General features: G+C 42.1%; 1 protein-coding gene and 1 pseudogene across 1 annotated transcript; one reads left to right on the forward strand and one right to left on the reverse strand.

The window, feature by feature from the left end:
• Positions 1-1,188: 1,188 nt before the first annotated feature.
• On the forward strand, positions 1,189-5,222 carry LOC136467112 (digalactosyldiacylglycerol synthase 1, chloroplastic-like; annotated as a pseudogene).
• Positions 5,223-5,707: 485 nt separating this feature from the next.
• Positions 5,708-10,651, reverse strand: LOC136467113 (receptor kinase-like protein Xa21). Its single transcript, XM_066465661.1, has 2 exons — positions 7,177-10,651; positions 5,708-7,027 (listed from the first exon to the last, which is right to left on the reverse strand). The coding sequence occupies exons 1-2, from the start codon at positions 9,932-9,934 to the stop codon at positions 6,621-6,623; spliced, it is 3,165 nt and encodes a 1,054-aa protein (XP_066321758.1). The 5' UTR covers positions 9,935-10,651; the 3' UTR covers positions 5,708-6,620.
• Between the last annotated feature and the right edge of the window lie 12,230 nt (positions 10,652-22,881).

Genomic DNA, 22,881 nt, shown 5'->3' on the forward strand with positions numbered 1-22,881 from the left:
AAGAAGATTTTTCGTCACATCAAACTTACGGTTCATGCATGGAGTACTAAATGTTGACGAAATCAAAAACTAATTGCACAGTTTAGTTGTACTTTACGAGACGCACATTTTAAGCCTAATTAGTCAACGATTAAACAATTATTACCAAATACAAACGGAATGCTACAGTACACTACAGTGCCTACGCAATTCAGTCGGCTCCAACTCTAGGGCAACTAAACGCGCCCCAAGCCAACATTCAATACTACTGCTAACTTCAGCTTTTCTCTGGAACACGTCATAAGCATACAGCCACATTTCGTAGGCACCTGTAGCTTCTACAGGAGACTCTGTTGGTCCGCGGAGCCACTGCTGAGCATGAGCTGGAGGAATCAAACCAACGTGGAAGCTGGGGCTAATCTGCCTATAGCCTGTTCGCTTGCTCATAAACGATCGTAAATTTTTAGTCGAAAATAGTGTTTTTTTTCTCACACCAAACCAGCCAGCAGTAAATAATCCACGATACGATACGGCCTCCCGAACAGGCTGCTAATTTTTCCCTCGTGTATTTTCTCTCACTAGAGAACTCTGATAGCCGCAAGGCATACGATTTGACATCGTGGGCTCCAAACCTAATACCCCAAAAGCCAAAAAATTTTGCACAGTACCCGTCACATCGAATCTTGCGGCACATGCATAGAGTACTAAATGTAGACGAAAAAAAAACTAATTGCACAGTTGGACGAGAAATCACGAGACGAAACTTTTAAATCTAATTAGTCCATAATTAAACACTAATTACCAAATAAAAACGAAAGTGCTACAGTACCCATAACCCAAAAAATTTTAGATCTAAACGGGACCTTAGTCAGCTGTGGCTACAAGTGAAGTGCGTTGGGGGCCGAGGCTTGGCCGGCTGGCATGATGCTCCGGAAAGAGGGCATCATCCCACGTCCCACAAGGCATATCCCCGCGCCCCCCCCCCCCCCCCCCCCCCCCCCCCCCGCTCCCTTCTCGACCGCACGTACGCCCACGTCACCGTAGCACCGTGCCACCTCACCAGAAGCCCGGATTCCATGGGCCCCGCAGATCCAGTCCTCCAATCACTCTCACTGGCACGCCGACCCCACAACCAAGAGCCAGCCCCGGATACCTCCAAGTCAGAACGCGCCTAGCGGCTTCTTCCTTCCTCCGGGCGCGGTCCGGCCCGAATCAACGCGTGACGTCGTCGTCGTCGTCGTCTTCCCTCTCTTCTTCCTTTTTCCCAACACCTCGCGTGTTGTCTCGCTACTTCTCGGTTCTCGCGACTCCCAAACGGCAAAACGCCAAAACCCTAGCCGCGGCCATTCAGGAGAATTGTCCATGGAGGCGAGGGCGTCGCCGCGTCCGTCGATCTCCATCGGCGGCGGCGGCGGCGGCTTCGGAGCGGGGCGGGGAGACAACAGCGCCTTCTCGTTCCTCTCGAAGGGGTGGCGCGAGGTGCGGGACTCCGCCACCGCCGACCTGCGCCTCATGCGCGCGCGGGCCGATTCCCTCCTCGCGTCCGCCTCCACCGCGCTGACCTCCGCGCCGCTCGCCGCGGGGGCGCCCATAGCCGAGCTCGAGTTCGTGCGCACGCGGATCCAGCCCAAGATCTCCGAGCTGCGGCGCCGCTACGCGTCGCAGGAGCGGGAGCTCGGCCGCAGGGTGCTCGAGGGGTGGGCGCCGCGCGGGGCGGGGGGACCCGCGCGCGCGCGCGTCGACCTCTCCGGGATCACCGCCATCCGCAACGCCATCGTCTCTGAAGTGGATGGCGGGGAGCGATGGAGGCGCGCGGTGTGGAACAGGGAGGCGGAGGCGGAAGAGGGGATGGAGTGGGAGGTGGTCAGGATGATACGCGACGGCATCAAGGAGTTCGAGCGCCGGAGCCAGACCAGCGAGATTTTTGAGGGGTTGCGCAGTACCGGCGAGCTCGTTGAGAAATTCAAGTCCAGCCTGGTAATTTTGCACATCCATCTCGATAATTATTCTAATTAATTGAGCAACGTTGCTGGGCATGCTTTGATTGGGTGGATTGCCCTGGGAGGTTTGTAGAATTTGTTTTTTAGGAACCAACTCAATGTCTCATACAGTATGCGATTAGGCTCTAAAGAATAATCTGAACCAAGCAGACTGGGAGTAAGGATCATATTGCTATCGTGATGAACTCTGGTACTAGTTACTTCATTTATATCAAGAAACTGCAGAGCACCTCCTGAATGTAGGCATCATTAAATGACTACGGTGAAAGCAGGGATAAACGTTGTCATGACTACTTATGACTTGTGAGATGATAAATGCTAGTATTTAAAGAAGTAAATGAAAAAAATATATTTAACCCCAAGTGTAAATGCTTGACCTTTACTAGGATTATTCAGTTTCATTTACATGCATGAATTTCGGTTCTTAAGCAAGTGTTTATTCTGTAGTCCCTTGTTTCAATTTCAATGGAAGAGGAGTGGTGATCAGATTTAAGTTGCGGTTGCTTAAGATTTCCATTAACCTTGCGACAAATCTCTGCTCAACTGACAAGCTGGTGATAGTGCAAACCTCAAATGAATTATCGTGTCCAATATTTATACTCAACTGCTACAGCTGGCTTATATTGGGTTATGTGAGCCTCATAGTTACTCATTTTTGGTGCAGAAATCATTCAACATGGAGTCTCAAGGATCCAAGGTAAACCCAAAAACCACTCTAATTATGATTATATGGTTAACTCATGAGAAGTTGCATAATTTGATTTTGTCAGGCATAGTTGTGGTGAATTTTGTGTTCTGGGCATTAATTTTCCCTTGGTTGGTTTTATCGGTGGATGGTGATTTCTAAAAACTGCATGGGCGCCAGTACTTTTCTTTTATGCGATATTATCAGTGTGTTGGATCTTGAAAACATATATACTTTGTGCCTCATATGAACACTGAACTGTGAAACTTTCCAAAAGAAAGCAGCAACCATTTGTCTAGATATTTGATTGATAATGCAAGCGCAAAGATATTTCATTACGTAGTATATATTGTTGTTAACTGAACCTTGGTGCTTGATGCAGGAAATCCCTCCACTGGATCTACCTGAAATACTGGCAAATCTAGTAAGGCAGTCTGAACCATTTTTGGATCAACTTGGTGTACGGAGAGGTATACATAAAAATCATTAACAGGCACCTTTATATTACTTTCTTCCATTTATCAATAGTTGACCCTCGTATATGTTCACACTGTTCAGATCAGTGTGACAAACTAGTGGAGGCATTGTGTAGAAAACAAAATCATTCCCTTTCAGAAGACACATCCTTGCATGTAAATGATAAGTCATCAGACGAACTTGACTTGAGAATCGCAAGCGTGCTTCAAAGCACTGGTTATCATGCTGATGATGGTTTCTGGAGTGAACCTGCACAGTATGAGGTCTCAGACAATAAAAGACATGTGGCCATAGTCACCACAGCAAGTTTACCTTGGATGACAGGAACAGCAGTTAATCCATTGTTCCGTGCAGCATATCTTGCAAAAGGTACTAGACAAGATGTGACACTGGTAGTGCCTTGGCTCTGCAAATCAGACCAAGAACTGGTATACCCAAATAGCATGACCTTCAATTCGCCAGAAGAGCAGGAATCTTATATAAGGAGCTGGCTGGAGGAAAGACTAGGATTTGAATCAAACTTCAAGATATCCTTTTATCCTGGCAAGGTTACCATTTAATTCATCTTATGTCAAATTTGATATTTTCATATGACTTGATATTGACATGTTATATGCTTTACAGTTCTCAAAAGAGTGGCGTAGCATCATTCCTGCTGGTGATACGTCTCAGTTCATACCGTCAAGAGAAGCTGATATAGCAATATTGGAAGAACCAGAACATCTCAATTGGTATCATCATGGGAAACGCTGGACTGACAAGTTCAACCATGTTGTTGGTGTAGTTCATACAAACTACCTGGAATATATCAAGAGAGAGAAGAATGGAGCCCTTCAGGCTTTTCTAGTTAAACACATCAACAATTGGGTGACCAGAGCATACTGCGACAAGGTACTTTGTCTAGCTTAGTTGTTTTTGTTAATTACACGAATGCCCATGAACACACCTAGTGTTATCCATGTGTAGGTCTTACGTCTCTCTGCAGCAACTCAAGATTTACCAAAGTCTATAGTTTGCAATGTTCATGGCGTTAACCCAAAGTTCTTGAAGATTGGAGAGGAAATAACTGCCAATAGGGAGAGTGGAGAGCCGCCATTTTCCAAAGGAGCATATTTTCTCGGGAAGATGGTTTGGGCCAAAGGTTATAGGGAACTCATAGATTTGATGGCTAAACATAAAAGCGACTTGGACGGATTCAAGTTAGACGTATATGGAAGTGGTGAGGACTCGCAAGAAGTTCAACCTACTGCCAGGAAGTTGGATTTGAGTCTCAATTTTTTCAAGGGAAGGGATCATGCTGATAATTCACTCCATGGGTATGTATCAATCATTAAACTATAAAGGGGTTGTTAATGCTCAATTAATTCTGTACTTCACTTTTTTTGTTGATTACTGATGCTGCCATTCGCTGTTTGTTATTTTCAGGTACAAGGTTTTCATAAATCCAAGCATTAGTGATGTCCTGTGCACAGCAACAGCAGAGGCTCTTGCAATGGGGAAATTCGTCATCTGCGCAGAACATCCATCAAATGAGTTTTTCATGTCATTTCCAAACTGCTTGACATACAAGACTTCAGAGGAGTTTGTTGTGAGAGTGAAAGAGGCAATGGATAGAGAACCCCAGCCGCTAACCCCTGAGCAAAGATACAACCTTTCGTGGGAGGCAGCCACCGAGAGATTCATGGAGTACTCAGACCTTGACAAGGTTCTGAACAATGAGGCTTCTCAGCCTGGACAAGGTAGGAATAGAAAGAATACAAGAATCTCACAGCCTAATTTGTCTGACATCATGGATGGTGGTCTGGCGTTTGCCCATCGATGCTTAACTGGCAATGAGGTCCTTAGGCTGGCAACCGGAGCCATTCCTGGGACCCGGGACTATGATAAGCAGCACTGTGTGGATATGGGTCTCTTGCCTCCTCAAGTACAGCACCCTGTATATGGCTGGTGATGACTGGTGAGCACCCAAAGTTAATCGTAGGTATATATGTAGATAATACACCATGTAGTTCCCATGACGACCTATGGCCACTGTTTTGTACTCTGTAATAAGGTTCTTTCTCCTTAAATTTGGAGTTGTATTACGGCCTCTAGTCCAACTGGTTAAAGCGTCCCGGCGGCACTCCTCAGGTCCTGAGTTTGACTCCCCGTGAAAGCAAATTTCAGGCTGGGGTTAAAAAAATCTCCTCGTCTGTCTCACGTCAAAGCACAGGTCTAAGGATCGGTCCGTTCTCATAGGGTGACGGTGCTGATGTGTAAAGGTGGGACAGGGGTTCTAGGGTTTTCTAGGCCTGCGTGAGAAGGTTTTCTTCTTAATGCAATACCTGGGGGTGGTCATACCCTCGCAGGTCCAGTTTTTACATGGACATTAAAAGTTCATGACTCCAGAAGACTGCCAGCATAATCTTTGTATGCTTTTTCCATTGAATCATATTCTCAAAGCCAAAGGGCTAAGAGCATCTTCAGTGGTAGGTGAAAATGTTTTTTTTCTTGTGGGGGGTGGGGTGGGGGGCCTTTCTCTTGCTGATTTGTTTCTCTCTCACAGCGTTCTCACACAACCAGAGCATCTTTGAGGGGTCCGGGTTGCTCGGTTGAACAACAAAATTGAAACTGGTAGTGGCGTGGTGGAGCTGGAAATACACGCCCAGGGCAACTATCTGTGTGTATAAAAAAAACAAAAAAATGGCTTCATACCGATAGATAGCAAAAGCAGCATTTGCTGTTTTTCTTCTACGCAAATTATTTGTAAAGAAGTCCTTGAATGGCTTGAGGAATGACTCTTTGTTTAATCTAAGTTGTTACATCATCATAAAATTCAAAGGTGTAGAAATTTTGCCTTTGCTAATTATGTTTTACATGGACTTTTTATTTAGGCATTTTTCTTTCCAAACTCGGACATAAATCAAACTAGTACTATTTTTAAATTTATTATTCCGAATTTACTATTTAATCCATTGTGTAAATGAAGCTGTTAGATCATCATAAAATCCAATAGCATATATAATAGTTTTCTTTCTTATTAAGGCGGTAATATCAGGACTCTCGAGATTAACGTGGTGGCTCTTTTTAACACTCTTCTAATAAGACTTTGTTCCTAGTGTAGTACAAAACATTGGTTCCAATATATTTTTTTGTTCCCTGTATTACAAAGTGAGACTGCATGATGTGTTCCAGGTTTACAGATCTTAATTTTATCAATATAAAGTTCTCGCCCACTTGAATGCATTTTTATTCTGGACAAATAAGGATCTGCATTGCATTCGATTGTCTAGCCCGCACAGTCATCAAACCATATATAGATTGATACAACCAAAAATAGTGTTATGTGTTAAAGAAACGAATGGATATATATTGGGTATGTGGCACGTTCAGTTGTTCCTGGTATAGCAGCTATGTTTTCAGACGGATATATCCACTTGCAAGCACTCAATATAGCTTGTAAGTGGTCATCTGCAGCCTACCTTATTCGGGGCAAGTTTTTAGACGTAGTAACTACTAATAGTTGGTGCATGTTCCACTACAAGAGAACTGGCGAACCTCAGGTTTGCATCTCTGATTGCATGCATCTCAACGGCTGCATCTCGTATCGGCATTCGCTCTCTGGGTTGCTGCTTCGAGCAGGATATGCCAATCCTAATGACAGAGATAAGAGATTCCTGAACTCTGCTTCTTGTGATCTTATCGCTGGCATCATTGTGCACCCATATTGCTGGATCAGCTATCTCCAAGATTTTGTTAGGGAGAGCAGCCTCCGAGAATTTGTGAAGATCTAATGATCCTGTAAACATATCGTCTGTCGGGCTCCTACCCGTAAACATCTCAAGTAGCAATATCCCAAGGCTATAAACATCACCAAGAGTTGAGACTGGAAAACCTTCTCCATACTCTGTAGTTAAGCAAAGTTTTTAATTACAATAATCAAGATGCAATATGCTAATATTTATGAAGGAACTAGGGTAATGCTAAAAAGAATGCAACAATTAATGTTTTTTTTAGATACTGGAAATAAAAGATGCAACAATTAATGTTAGTTACCTGGAGCAACATAACCAATGGAGCCTCTTATCCCAATGGTGCTGTTTGAATTTTGCCCAGCTATGTTTGCACTTTGAAGCAGGATCCTTGAGATACCGAAGTCTCCAACTCGGGCACTCATATCTTCTGCTAGGAGGATGTTGCTTGGCTTGACATCACAATGAACAACTGGTGGCTGACAGTGATTATGAAGATAGTCCAGAGCATCCATGACATCGACAGCAATATCTAGCCTTTGAGTTAGGCTCAGAGTATTGTTTAGAGTGGAGGTTCTGTAATTGGGATGAAGCCAGCCATCTAAGCTCCCATTGGGCATGAGGTCCATGACCAGTGCCTTAAAATCTTGACCTTGGTTATCTATGCTTGAGCAGAGCGTGATGATCTTTATGAGAGAACGGTGGCGCACCCTTCTCAGCGCCTCACATTCAGCCTGGAAACTCTTAGAAGACCCTGATTGCTGAAGGTTAAATACCTTTACAGCCACTGGTGTTGGTGTATCCTCACCTTGTAAACTGCATTTGTAAACCGAGCCATATCTTCCTTTGCCAAGCAAGTTAGATTCTGAAAATCCATCTGTTCCCCTCAACAAGGCCTGATACGTAACTCTTTGGAAGTGTTCCTGAGTAACTGCTGTAGGTGGCGCTTGACTCTTCGGCCCTTGCTTAAGCTTCCAAATAGTTACAGCGACTGAAACTAGCAATAACATTGCTCCAGTTGTTGCCAGAGAAATGATCAGAGACTTTGACCTATATTTTTTGCTCTCTCTTACAGGATGCGTGGAGCATGGAGCCAAGCGAAGCTGAGGCATTCCACCGCACAGCTTGCTGTTTCCAGTTATTGATATGGCAGTCAAGTTGCCGAAAACACCCCCATTGGGCACTTCACCCTGCAAATCATTGAAGGATGCATCAAATGCGAACAACGATGTTAGTTTCTGTAGAGACGCTGGGATCGGTCCTGACAGGTTGTTGTGCGCCAGATACAGCCCTTGCAAGGCGCCAATGTTGCCAAGGGCATCTGGTATCTCACCTGACAATTTGTTGACGGTCAGGTTTAGTTCCCGGAGCCCTTTGACATTCTGCATAGATTGTGGTATGTTTCCTTCAAACATGTTGTCATCCAGCACCAACGACTCTAGTACTAGGCAATTGCCGATGGTATCTGGTATGTGGCCGGACAACTGATTTCCTGACAGGATCAACTGGTTGAGATTAACCAAGTTACCAACTTCTGACGGAAGGGGTCCTGAGAATGAATTGTGTGATAACTGCAGGCTCAAAGAAAGGGATGGCAGAAAAACCTCCTTGGGAATTGTACCATTTAACAGGTAGTTCTCTGACAGATCAAGGAGATACAGGTTCCTTAGTTTGCCAAGGCTTGCGGGAATTGGTCCTTCCAAGCTGTTACTGTATGCAACAATCTCATTAAGCCGTGTAAGGTTTCCAAGTGAAGATGGTATGAGGCCTGATAACCTGGTTCTGTACAAGCCAAGCTGAACCAAGTTTGCTAGTTTACCGATGCTGTCTGGGATCACTCCGGATATTGAGGTGTTTGCAAAATCAAGTATGGTTAGCCCAACCAAATTGCTGATGCCCTGCGGGATGCTGCCCGAGATGCCACAGTCTGACAAATAGAGATACTGCAGTGTGGTTGACAGGTTTACCACCGATCTGGGGAGCTGCCCACTGAAGGAGTTGTCACTGAGGCTCAGCTGCAGCAGGTTGCTGCAGTTCGCCAGCGAAGCGACGAAATCCCAGCTCTCCGTGTCGGCTGCCTCAAGCAGGTTGTAGGACAAGTAGAGGATCTGAAGATGCTCCAGTCTCCCGATATCGCGAGGCACAAGTCCAGTGAATTCGTTGATCGAGAGCTGTAGGCTTGTGAGAGTGGTGAGATTTGAGAGGGAAGAAGGGATGCGTCCGGTGAACCTGTTGTTGGCAAGGCTGAAGTCTTCCATGGCGGGGAACTTGCTGCCGACGTTGGCGGGAATGCTGCCATGGAGCTGGTTCCCTTCCACGTGGAAGGCCTTCAACGACGACAGATTGTACATGGCGAGCGGGAGCGCGCCGCGGAGCTTGTTCACGGCGAGGTCCAAGGCCCGGAGGCCGGCGAGGTTGGCGAGCCCCGGCGGGATCCGGCCGTCGAACTGGTTGTTGGCGAGGGCGAGGTGGCGTAGAGACGACATGTTGGCAAGCGACTCCGGGATAGGCCCCGTGAGGCTGTTGTTCTTGAGACGGAGCACCTGGAGCCGCGTCAGCCTGTCCCCGAACTCTGCAGGCACGCGGCCGCCGACGTTGTTGGCGTCGAGGAACATTTCCTCCATGGCCTCGCAGGAGCTCAGGTTGGCGGGGAACCTGCCGGAGAAGGTGTTGTAGCCGAGGTCCAAGTAGCGGAGGCGACGGAGACGGCCGAGGCTGTCTGGGACGTCGCCGTGCAGCCAGTTGAATCCCAGCTCCAGTGCTTGCAGGAACGTGAGGTTCCCGATGGCCGGGGAGAGCGTCCCGGCAAGCCCTTTCATGGGCAGGTTCAGCCCCACCACCCGCGGTGTGTTCCGCGTCGTACCACGGGTGCACGCCACTCCCTCCCAGCTGCAGAACCCGGTGCTGCCGTTCCACGACGCCAGCGCGCCGCCGTCCATGGTGAGCTCGGCCTTGAAAGCGAGCAGGGCGGCCTCATCGCCGCCGCTCACGCTCGTCGCCAGGATGGAGAGGCCCAGCATACATAGCAAGCTCCTCTCACGCATCGACGTATATTTTGCCATGCCCTTCTTACATTACATTGGTTAATTGGTGGAAGAAGGAGCTACATGGTTGAGTAGCAGCAGCAGCGTCCGTACGTCTGTCTCGATCATCTTTGCGCGCGTGCCGATGTCGCTGAAAACTTGAGGCTTCCTTTTTGACGCTGGATGGATGTGGTGTGCGAGAAGAAAACGTCGATGAATGCTTCCTTTTTACGCTGTATGTCGTTGGAAATTTTGAGGCCTCAGAAGAGAGCACGAATGAATGGACACGGTCGGATCGGAGGAGAGGCCCGTTTGATGACACGGCGACAGCGTTCGTCTTAATTTCTTCGCGAGTAGTGACACGCAAATATGAATTCGTGAAAATTGTGCTGCGTCTTCAGTCACGTCTTAGTCACCCCCAGTTGATGTCTCCCGGTGACTTCATTCATCAGTCACGCTTGCAGCAGCAGTCTAATCTACACTATAAAGAAACACTCAAAGCAAAGTTTGGTACACCTCACGTTTGCGTCTTCCTCCTCCGCTGAGATAGTTCAATCATTGAGTGCCAAAGATTTTATAATTAGGATTTTAACAACATTAAGATCAACTAGTCCGTCAACCCGTGCTCTCGCACGGGCTAGAATTTTAGGAGATATAAGTATTAGTTATTATTTAATACATATGACTAATAAAGAATTTATTGTATTAAATTGTATGTTTTTCTATTTGTTTATTTTCTAACATAATATACATAATAGATATTCTATAGTGTATATATAGTTCTTTTAAACTTATTAACTACTATTTTTCAAGGGTCTAATCTACATATATTTCATACATATTCATATTTTTCTCTTTGCATGGCACCTCTATATATTTTTAATATGAAATTAGTTTGAAACCTTACCATTAATTAAGGTGACTATTATTGCATCACGTATCTTATGAAGTCATGAGTCTATTTTTTTTCAAATTTTATAACTGCTACAGGTTTTTTCCCTTCTCAAGTTAGTAAGTTGAAATTCGTGTGCTTATTATATCTTACATTAACTCTCTTTTTTTCTTTTTTAAAATAAGGACTTTAGGTCGTAGCGTATGTTCTTAAATATTGTACAATATTACAATAACATAAGTCATCATGTGAAATGTGCACCATGTCGCTTAAGATAAGTGATAGAGCTTGAAGTGAGATCTCAGATGGGGGTAACAATGCTAACTTCAAAAGAATTTTAATACTTAAGTCCTATAATGATAGACTTTTTACTCTAAAGTATTCTTAAAGGGTCAAAAAAGTGATTGAATTTTCCAATCAAGAAAATATACATGTAGTTATGCTTATACTACCAATATAGATGTGTTAAACATTTTAGCTAAAAATATGTAAATATATCTAAAGTAACAACCTATATAAATTATATTTCATGGTTACTAAAATGATTTAAAAAATTGTTAATATAATTTGTATATGAACTGTTATGGAAATATTTTTTATGTGATCAAACATAATTTATATATTTTGCTCATACATGCTTATGTTTACTTTAGTTAGATCTTACTATATTAATATTGATAGATGAGGGCATCGTAGAAACATATATATGCTCTATGGTAATCTAAACAATTTTCTTGTAATAGAAGATGTTGATAATTTAGACGTAGATTTGAGGGAGTATTTGATTTTTCTAATAATGAGATGAAAATTGAGTTATGTAAATTATCAATCATAATAGGAGGGCATGGATAATTAGATGCGAATTTAGGTCCACTTTTGATCATGTTTCTTAATAGCTTAGGTTGGTAATATAAATATAGAGTCATGGGTTACTTTATAATGTTTTACACAATAGCAGTGTTGGATAATTATTAGAAAATAGAATTGATTCAATAGTTATTATTATCAATGGTGATTAGGTTATACTAAATTGATGGGCAGATGTTTTTTATTTTTATGAGAGTTTCTAGGATCTATCTTTTGTTTTCCTACCGCATCTTCTGAGGGTTAACATGCAGGCTATATTGAGGACTTTTAGTTAGAATTTCAACTATTTATTATTTTTTCTAGCGTGGTATTTATTTAGTTGAAACATAATCTTAAGATATATATAAACTCTAGTTACGTCCCTTCCTGTGACTTCATGAGTCTATAGTTTAGCTTTAATCAACTTATTGCAACTTTTTCACATGTTAAGTAGAAATTCTAGTTTTCTGTCTTTTTTATTCAATTTTTGTTTTCTTATTAAAAAGAGTCTAGGTCTGATGAGGACATGCCACCTTCGGATACGGACAATGATTATAAGGTGTGCTCGTTCCTATATTTGTATAGTGACTTTGGTTATAATTCACTTGGTTCCATATGTACATGTCACTATTTGATTGTAGGTTCAAATGTGTTTCATAATGGAAGTTCATCAAAGTTGAACTTTTGGTTCATCGGCAGCCCGACAGTGCCTCATTGGGAAGGCCATAACTCATCCATCCGGAGTGCGATCGAGGTCAATGAGCACTTGATGGAAAGCTTGTTTAATAAGCTTTCAAATAGATCTGGTCCCATCTTAATATCACATCGGCAAGGTCTCCAAATCACCAATATATTCTGTCGCTATTTCTGACGGGAGCCACACTGTCGTCATGGGCTTGTTAGACATCCTTAGGACCCAGGCCCAAGTTGGAGCACGCCCCAAGAAGATGGAGAACACTTAAGAGGTGGCCTTGGACGTCCTCCTCCTTGGCCACCACCTTAGGAGGCCAGCAAGGACGTCCAAGCCAAGCCAGAGGCCCAGTCCAATCCGAGTTCGAGTCTGCCTCGACCGTCTGGACCAGTCTGCAATAAAACGAACGCCTAGGACGCATCCAAACTCCGTTTTCGATGATCCATATATGGATGGAAAGATAATTTGATAAGGAAACGAATCCAAGTGGTTTCACGTCAAAATCTCTTCGGAATCAACGGGAATCATCGAAACAAGTCAGCGTCCAGAATCTGCCAGGGTGCTGCGACACCTTCTTTTGGTCCGTTGGACCGTGTATCGTATTTGGGCCCATTAGGGGGCATGTCCAGGGTAGGCGACGACCCTAAGACTTTTATAATCATATGCCGCCGCCGTCATTAGGTTTTGGGTTTTGCTTAGATTATTCTGTCAAGAAACAGTTTCGCCGTTCTTCGGTTTGTGAGACCCCAACTCATGAGATTAATCTTTCATCTGCAATTTGGTTGCGTTCTTTCTTGTTCTTGCTTGTGTTCTTCGTTGCGCAGGTAGGGATTAGCCTTCTTGGCGAGGTCAACCTGGTCCGTGACTTGGTTGATAACTAGAGAAGTTGTGGTGCTAAGATTGCAGGGTTCGATCTTTCGATCTGAAGCCGGATTGGTGTGTCATTCTCCGCCACAACGATAGTTACTATCACCTGACGGAAGATCGGGATCCCCGTCCCCATTAAGTGGTAATCAGAGCTAAGGTATACCGTCAGGTTCACTTTTATTCCCTAGTTTGAGAGTTTCGCATTCGTCCTATAGTCCAATATCATACTTTTATTTCCTATCCTAGAACCTTCCGTGCCATAGCCTTTGCATATTTTAGTTTCAGATTCCGTTGTTGAGTTTATGTCCTAGGTCAAAGTCTTGTTGCTGGTTTAGATTGTGTTCTTTTCTAGTTTGTGTTGATCCCTCCACCAGCCGCTATTCCGTATCACCATCGGTTTGCATCTTGTGTCCACTAAAACCCTTATTCGAGCAGATTCCGTAAAACAGTCATAACTTTTGCATCCGAACTCGAAACGGGGAAAATTTTATATCTACGGAGAATGCCAGAAAATTTTAGATCTATTTCATCCCAGCGTTGCTGGGTTCGCAAAAATTAGATTTGCGAAATTCAATTAGGAAAATTGAGTTTCTGGGCCCATAAGTTTTGATATGCTTTTTAGAGCACAGTCCTAATTTTCTATAGGCCACATCTTTTATTCAATTGAGCTCAAATTTTTTGTGGTTTATTCTTGTGTGCACCTTGCTGAGAAAAAAATATCAAAAGAGCAAAAGCAAGAAAAAAAGATTAGACAAAAAAATAAAAGAAAAAAATAGTAAAAGAGAATAGAAGATATCAAAAAGGAGCACATAAGGAACACTCAATAGCTCTATTGTTTGTGGTACATTTTGCCTTGTTCATATCCGTTGCTATCTTTAATACTTGTTTCCTTTCATCCTTGTTTCCTCTCTTGTTTATCACAACTGGTGATAGGAACACGTATAGGCCAGCAACTAGGACAAGTGCTTTGGACATTTATTCAATATTGTTGTCTGCCACTGACTTGTGTGCCACATATATATATTTGTTCTTTTTCGTGCCTCCCAAGCTCCACATATACTTTAGATCGGTACAGAAAAAGACCCTTGCAATCTCGGTACCACTGCCTCACAGGTATCACGAACCAACCGCCGGTTGTACCGCCACTGCTTGTGTTGGTAAGAACTTTGTAAGAGCTTGGTAAGACGCTTCCACTTGTTGTAAAAAGTGACACCACTGCAACTACGTAGTCATTTGATAGGGATAACTTTCACCATTTGTTCTTTGTTTTTGTGTTTACAATGACAGGTTGTTCGTATCCACCGACTTATGATGGTATAGGTGCTGATGAGTACATGGAGTAGGAAATTACCATCGATAACATATTTGCTACTCGCTTTATGTGTCCAAGGAGGAAGGTAAAAAATACAACTAGTGTTTTACGACATTCTGCTTTATCTTGGTGGGAGTCTTTAGATCCTTCTGATAAACCTCAAACATGGAATGATATGAAACTTCTTATGCGAGAAACCTTTGTTAATCCACCTCCTGTTTTGACTTCATATGATGAGGTGCACCATTTAGAGGAAGAGTCGGTTGTTATTCCTCCTGCTATGCCTAACCTTTTGCAGGACAATGTAGAAAAGAGCAAGGATGACGTGACAGAAAATGAGAAGCTCACAGCCTCATGTGAAAATTTAGAACCATCAACTATTACCCCTGCTGAACATGAGAGCAAAGGTAATGCCCATGATGCTAAACTCACAGAAGGTGAGAGTTCTCTTAATGTGCTGAATTTTTCCACCAATCATGCTATGATAGAGCAAATTTTAGTGGAGCATTCGCTTGATTTACCTTTGTCACAAGATGATTTGCTTGATATTTCTTATGACGAAGATGACTTGCATGATGATATTTATGTTATACCCATGCAATCATTGAAGAATGATCACGCTATATGTGTGCTGAAAATGAGCACTTGTGCTAAAAATAGACTTGTTATTCATAATGCTAGTGAAGTTGATGAACTGAAATTGTTGTCTTCTTTAAATACTTTGGGTTACATTGAATTTGATGTTCCGTGTAATCTTAGTTCTTTAGAGGAGAAACTTTATGCATATGCTGATTTGCCATGGTTCTCTAGACATACATATCATTTTATTGGAAAATATAATTATAAAGGAGAGTATATGGTGCATCGTGTCTATATTTGTTCAAATATGAAATCTCCTTATATTGTGCAAAAGTATGATCAACCAAAGGATTGCAATTGCTATAATCTTATCATGTCAAGTTCCCCTAGTTTTGTTATAAAGAAACATGTTAAATTTCAAGAAGGGGAGCAATGTTGGCTACTACCGACAACTTGTTCACCAACTAAGCTCAAACCGAGAACGGTTTGTTGTCAAGAAGGGGAGGATGATGAGGACATGGCACCTTCGGATACGGACAATGATTATAAGGTGTGCTCGTTCCTACATTTGCATAGTGACTTTGGTTATAATTCACTTGGTTCCATATGTACATGTCACTATTTGATTGTAGGTTCAAATGTGTTTCATAATGGAAGTTCATCAAAGTTGAACTTTTGGTTCGTCGACAGCCCGACAGTGCCTCATTGGGAAGGCCATAACTCATCCATCCGGAGTGCGATCGAGGTCAATGAGCACTTGATGGAAAGCTTGTTTAATAAGCTTTCAAATAGATCTGGTCCCATCTTAATATCACATCGGCAAGGTCTCCAAATCATCAATATATTCTGTCGCTATTTCTGGCGGGAGCCACACTGTCGTCATGGGCTTGTTAGACATCCTTGGGACCCAGGCCCAAGTTGGAGCACGCCCCAAGAAGATGGAGAACACCTAAGAGGTGACTTTGGACGTCCTCCTCCTTGGCCACCACCTTAGGAGGCCAGCAAGGACGTCCAAGCCAAGCTAGAGGCCTAGTCCAATCCGAGTTCGAGTCTGCCTCAGCCGTCTGGATCAGTCTACAATAAAACGGACGCCCAGGACGCATCCAAACTCTGTTTTCGATGATCCATATATGGATGGAAAGATAATTTGATAAGGAAACGAATCCAAGTGGTTTCACGTCAAAATCTCTTCGGAATCAACGGGAATCATCGAAACAAGTCAGCGTCCAGAATCTGCCAGGGTGCGTTGGACCGTGTATCGTATTTGGGCCCATTAGGGAGCATGTCCAGGGTAGGCGGCGACCCTAAGACCTTTATAATCATATGCCGCCGCCGTCATTAGGTTTTGAGTTTTGCTTAGATTATTCTGTCAAGAAACAGTTTCGCCGTTCTTCGGTTTGTGAGACCCCAACTCATGAGATTAATCTTTCATCTGCAATTTGGTTGCGTTCTTTCTTGTTCTTGCTTGTGTTCTTCGTTGCACAGACAGGGATTAGCCTTCTTGACGAGGTCAACTTGGTCCGTGACTTGGTTGATAACCAGAGGAGCTGTGGTGCTAAGATTGCAGGGTTCGATCTTTCGATCTGAAGCCAGATCGATGTGTCATTCTCCGCCACAACGATAGTTACTATCACCTGATGAAAGATCGAGATCTCCGTCCCCGTTAAGGTCCTAGTTGTATTGTTATATCACATAATTATTTGTGTGTACACAAATTATACTCCGTCCTTATTATAGACACATGACTTCTATTATATACGTAAACATAATGTATATTTAGGTGTATAGTTAAAACTATGTACAAAACAATATAGGACTTACAATTTGGAATGAAAGGAGTATATAGCTGGAGGTTAAATGTTTGATAAAGAGACTTTTTGCATTATTACTCAAACTCTGACCTAAATTATGGTAATTTAATTTCATGGTTGTAGAAGTTTGTAATTTAAAATTATATATATGTATTGTACATTAAGTATATTGATTTTATAATAATATGTATTAGTATTTACATGTAGATTTGAGATATATTTTTGTTTAATTTTAATAATGATTGAGGTAGATACAAATATAAAAATAATACTATATATTATCTTTCACAACGACATGTATGGATAGGTTTGATGCAAACATAGGAGATTACTTTGCATTATCTTTCCTAATGAAAAAGGTGAATAATTTATAAAATCATTAGAGGGGTATTTTAAATTATCTTTCATAATGGCAGATGAGGTATTTATATTTAGAGTTAGAGGATTATTTTAATTTATCTTTCATAATGACAAAGCTAGGTAATTTAGATGCAACTTTAGAGTGTTATTTTGAATTATTTTTCATAATGAAAAAAGTGGATTGTTTGGATACAAATTTTGAGGATTATTTTGAATTATTTTTTCCATAATGGCAGACATGAATAAGTTATACACAAATGTAGTGGTTATTTTAAGTTATCTTTCATTATGGTGGTGGTGGGTAACTTAGATAAAAATTAAGGGTTACTTTATATATTTTTTATAATTGCAGAGGTGAGTACTTTTTTATAAATTACAATAGACCCAATGGCTATTATCAGCAATGATTATTAGAGTTTACTAAATTAAAGGCTAGATGTTTTAAGTTATTGTAAAAATTTCTATGATTTATCTTTTTTCCTAGCGTGTATGGTGAGAACTAACATGATGCGTCTGTTTGGGTCTCTAATCTAATTAGTAATACTCACTCCGTTCTAAATTATGACCCCGTTCGCTTCGCTAAAAAAACAAACCGAAATAATGTTCCAGCTGATTTATTATGAAAGAAAAACACTGTTCCGACTAAAAAAACAAGCTAAAAGCACGGATTATAAAAGAAGCGAATAGAGCCTATAAGTCCCTTTGACTTTTTTATACATTATTTTGCTATGAATTTAGATAAATAATATATTTAGATATATAGCAAAAATAATCAAAAAAATCAAAACGATTTATAATTTAGAATGGAAGGAGTAGTAAGGATCCCTCGACTTGTCCATATTATTTTTATTATAAAATTAATCTACTACTTTATAGCTAGTGGTGGACACTTGGTTAGCATACCAGATTTTCTAAACTACCATTTTAATTAATTTAAGAAATGGAGTGCCAATTAGAAATGATGTTGTATTGTGTGGTTCCCCCCTATATATAGACATGAATAGAATATTATTAACCTATATGTATTTGTGTAACATGCTCAAGCGGGGAGTATTTGCCTTAGATCATCAGCTGCAAACATAACACACATCTGAAGAAATATTATTAGTGATGATTTTGTCTGTCAGCCGTAGGTCAACTGGCCAGACACTTTGTGTACATAAATTATACTCTGTCCTTATAGATACATGACTTCTATTATATACCTAAACATAATGTATATTTAGGTGTATAGTGAAAACTATGTAAAAAAATAGGACTTACAATTTGGAATGAAAGGAGTATATAGCTGGAGGTTAAAAGTTTGTCAAAGAGACCTTTTGGCCCCGTTCGCTGGTCTAAAACGTGGTTGAAACTGGCTGAAAAACACTGTTCTAGTTGAATTGTTGTGAAAGAAAAACACTGTTCCGGCTGAAAAAATAAACCGAACATGCCAAATATGGAGTAAGCCCAACGGTGCCTTTGCGTCATGACTCGAACTCTGACCTGGATGCATGGCGGACGATCGTACAGTGGAGAGACCAAAATTGTCATTAATCTGAGTCCTAGTGGTGAGGTCCATCGATCATTCTGCAGTACCTATGTTGCAAATGTAACCCTTCTTTCCTGCTGGTTGCTTGTTGTCGTGCAAAATCAGTGCTCTCTCCCTCGTCTGCTGAAGAGGAGACGTGGCAACAGGCAACCCTGGCTTCCCTGCACTGCGTAATTCTAAATATTTTTTTAGAAAGTCGTCAAGAATTTTTCAAGGCATGTATAAATCCTTCATTGCAGAGTAGTATGATCTAGAAAGAGTGCGTACCTGTGGCTCAGTGGTGACACGACCACCCGTCTATATATACCAACTAGAACATGAGGCGCCCGGGCGCCCTACCATGACTGCAGGAACACAAATGAAAATACAGTTTAATATATAATCTTTGCGCAGCATATCTGCAATTGCCAGTTTGTTACATGAAGATAAATATCAAAGCCAGTATAGGCACATCCCGTGTCATCCTAGAATCACGAATTGGAAGAGGCTCCACCGTTTCATCCCTAGAATCAAATGCCCATTGTCATAGTATCTTCCAAGCAGTCCGCAACATATTGATCAGCCGATACATAGAACTTTCTTGCCCGCAAGAGATGCAATGACACTTATATTAGTGTAACTGGAACTGGTCAATGGGGTTATCGTTGAAGAACAGCTTATAAAGTCAAATCACAAGAAAACGTCCATTTGAAAAGAACGATGAGTTCATTTCAATAAAGTTACAGTAACCTAGTTCAGGTTAAGCACATATGCTTGTTCTGAGAAGGTGTTTGACCAAAGTACACATGGATTATATGCACATAAAACTAACAGCATAATAAGTAATAGCAGCCATCTAAGGTAGAATATTGAAAATTAGTGACCTGTTCCTTTTCCATACAATGCAGAACAATATCAACTTAAAAACATCCATGATCCATCACCTAGCTAAACAAAGCAAATCCCATATAGAAAACAAATGTTGAGTAAGGCATTGTGTCTTGTGATTGCTTATGTTTATTTTTAGTTATAAAAAAGATCACAAAAGAGCAAGAAGTGCAAGTCACGTGGTTGGCTAAATGTTAATTGAATATACAAATACATTGAGAATGTGCCTTTTTATGATCTAAAGAACTATAGCCTCGCAAAATTCTGAACATTCTATACCCTTAAAGCTATTAACCTTATGAGTATGGTGTACCTATCTATTCATCTCAAAAAGGAACTCTCAGCCTCTGTACACTAAAAAAAATTCAGTCATAAGGGCATAAACTTTAACCCTTTTTGTGTTACCAAATATGAAATTTGAACAGGCATTCAAGTTATGTGCAAAAGCACATAACCGAACCTGGGTAATGCCTCCTAGAATGGGTAACCGAAAGCATGCAACTAAATCTGGGCAACATGTACTGAAAGCAAGTCATCCAATTTATGTGGAACCTAATCTCTGAAAGCAACGCTTACCTACGTGGCAGACAATGTTGTTCTGGCTAGAGCACTCGCACTTGATGGTTGGGTTGAAGCTGGGGTTTATCGTTGATGATGATGTCATACGTGGCAACACCAGTGCAAGGTTCACGACTGATGTTCCATGTTGACAACGTCGCCTGGCCAAGTAAGGAGTACACCGTGTCCACCGCCGCCGCTGCAAACTGGAAAACAGGCTCACATTTGCAACTGAAATAGACATATCCTAAGATACCATCAGACAGATAGAAATAAGCATCCTGAGATCCAAGAACTGGCCAAGGCAGGGTACCAAACGCACCGGAAGGCACATCCGAGTTCAAACCTTTGACTTGCAGATGATGCTCAGACGCTGCATAGATTGAACCGATCACGATAACAGCAACCATCTTAGGGGAGCAGCTAGGGGAGAAGAAAGCACATACAAAAAGATCCTAAGAATACCATAATCATCAAACTTTTTTGTGTACAATTTTCTTTTCACATATTCTAGTTAAGGAGAAAATATAAGGTTTCTTGTCATCCTAAGGACAAGGTTTCTTGCATTCTTGAAGAAACAACTACTGAAGACCGAAGAAAAGAAATCAGCAAACCTTACACAAGGAGACTCAACACGAACTGAAATTCAAGGCATAGGCCTAAATTTTACTTCACTACAACTCGTGTATCAGAAAAGGTTTGTTTACTATCCTCCCTCGAAGGCAAAGCAAACTGCTTTTGGATATCTACATTGACATAACTGTTTGGAAACAAATGATGTACTTAGACGGGCACAGAAGAGGTGGAAATACGAAGGAGGCAATCTATCAAACAGGTGGCGTGCACTGTAATCAGGCTGACCAACGAACAGACATCTCTAGGAAAAGTGCCAGATCTATTTGTTCCTAATCAAATGTGCTCTCGTGGACTCCGAATCCATGTTCAGGAGAACTCAGCGGAAAGAAAATGAGGACACATTTACCTGAATCTCGCCAATTCAACCGCTATGACCTTACAACATAAATGAGGAAGACATGTTGGATATGGAAGAAATGAACGCAGAAGAGACGGGGCGAGAATCCAAAGAGGGACGGAGAATGGCCTGCACTGGTACCTTGAGGAAGCACATGGTCGGTACGCAGAAACTGCCAGATCTAGCGTCACGCTACGGCCGACCCTCCACCGATTTGGCGCCTTGCATCTTGGATCCGACCGTGGATCCTCGCGAGCTAATAGCACCTCCGAGCCATGGATCCATTGGAGGTCGGTTCTCCATGGGATGCCACCGCGCTCCAATTCGCCGGCAGCACCCGCGCCACCTCTGTCTCCCAGCGGCAGAGAGGGGAAAATGAGACAGTATCGAAATGGAAAGAGATAGAGCGACAGCGGGGGAGATGATGTTGCAGTAGCTAGGCGGAGGAACGCCCACGGAAGAGGTGGAAGAGCGACGGCGGTGAGCTCGAGGTGCATCGACGCTTGGGAGAAGAGAGAGAAAGGAGAGAGAGGAATGAGAGGGGGTTAGGGTTCGGGTCAGGTGGGGGGCTGGGTGCTGCACTGGACGGCAGGTTAGTTTCCTAGAAGATAGAGGGCTTTCTCGAAAAATAGACAGAGACATGTGTCGCCCCACGAATGAGCCACCCATGCTCTGAATTCTCTGGTTGCAGGAGAGTCAAGTGGGTTTTAATCAACCCCGATAACGTAGATAGAGACCTCTTCGTCCGTCTAAGTTGCGAGCTACATCTACATCCATATGTCGAAAAAGAATGCCGAGTTTAGATCGTCCAGGAGACCTTGATAATCTGGCTTGCCATCTCTTCTTATGTCAAGCCAAAATAGGAGATCCATTAGTAGACAATAAAAAAAACAACTGATCACAGGGCCTGCCAAGAACCGGCAAGACGTCAGAAAGACATGACTGGGAGGGAAGATCTAAGGTAGTAGCAGGATAGAAAGGTCGATTTAGTGTCCTGATTGATTGAAGTTCGGTGGCTATGGACGATGGCTGCAGCAGCGGGGCTTGGATGATAAATTTAGTAGGCCTGAAAGATAGGATGAGATGACAATTTAATTTGTATTTTTCTTTTTAATTAATTAGATCTGTTACGCTGCACATGTATTCCTTGTTTGTAGGCATTGACAAATTTTCTACTAATAGATGACCAAACACACGAACATGATGATGGTACGTCCGATATTCATGTATGATACAATTTCCTTAACCAATTAAATATGGGTACAGCCGATCAAGATTTCCTTCGTAAGGCCAATATAAATTTTCTCTACATAACTAATTTTTTTTCCTCCGGAGCAATTATATTTTTGGCTATTTTTTATCTACATAATGGCATAGGTGGGTAGTTTCCTAGAAAAAGAAATAGATCCAATGGTTACCTGTCGCTAGAGTTTTTTGATTTGATGGCTAGATCTTTCTAATTAACGTGAGAATTTTTAGTATTTATTTTTTTTCTAGTGCATCTGGTGAGAATTAACGTGGAGGCTCTATTGAGGCCTCTAATTAGTAATAGTAAGATGGCTCCTACGGCTTAAATTACACAAAAGGTTCATGCTTAATACAATTAATAAATAGTAAATTTGGAATTTATTTTTTTTAAGTAGCAGTTTGATTTATGCCCAAGTTTGGAAAAGAAAAATGCCTAAATAAAAAGTCCATG

This window comes from Miscanthus floridulus, chromosome 7, assembly GCF_019320115.1.
Source record: "Miscanthus floridulus cultivar M001 chromosome 7, ASM1932011v1, whole genome shotgun sequence".
Classification (NCBI taxonomy): Eukaryota; Viridiplantae; Streptophyta; class Magnoliopsida; order Poales; family Poaceae; genus Miscanthus; species Miscanthus floridulus.

Excerpts from the sequence above, each read along its gene's own strand:
- LOC136467113 (XM_066465661.1), bottom strand. The coding sequence starts at position 9,934 with ATGGCAAAATATACGTCGATGCGTGAGAGGAGCTTGCTATGTATGCTG. Across the intron at positions 7,028-7,176 it reads CATTGGTTATGTTGCTCCAG|AGTATGGAGAAGGTTTTCCA; the intron begins GTAACTAACATT and ends GCTTAACTACAG.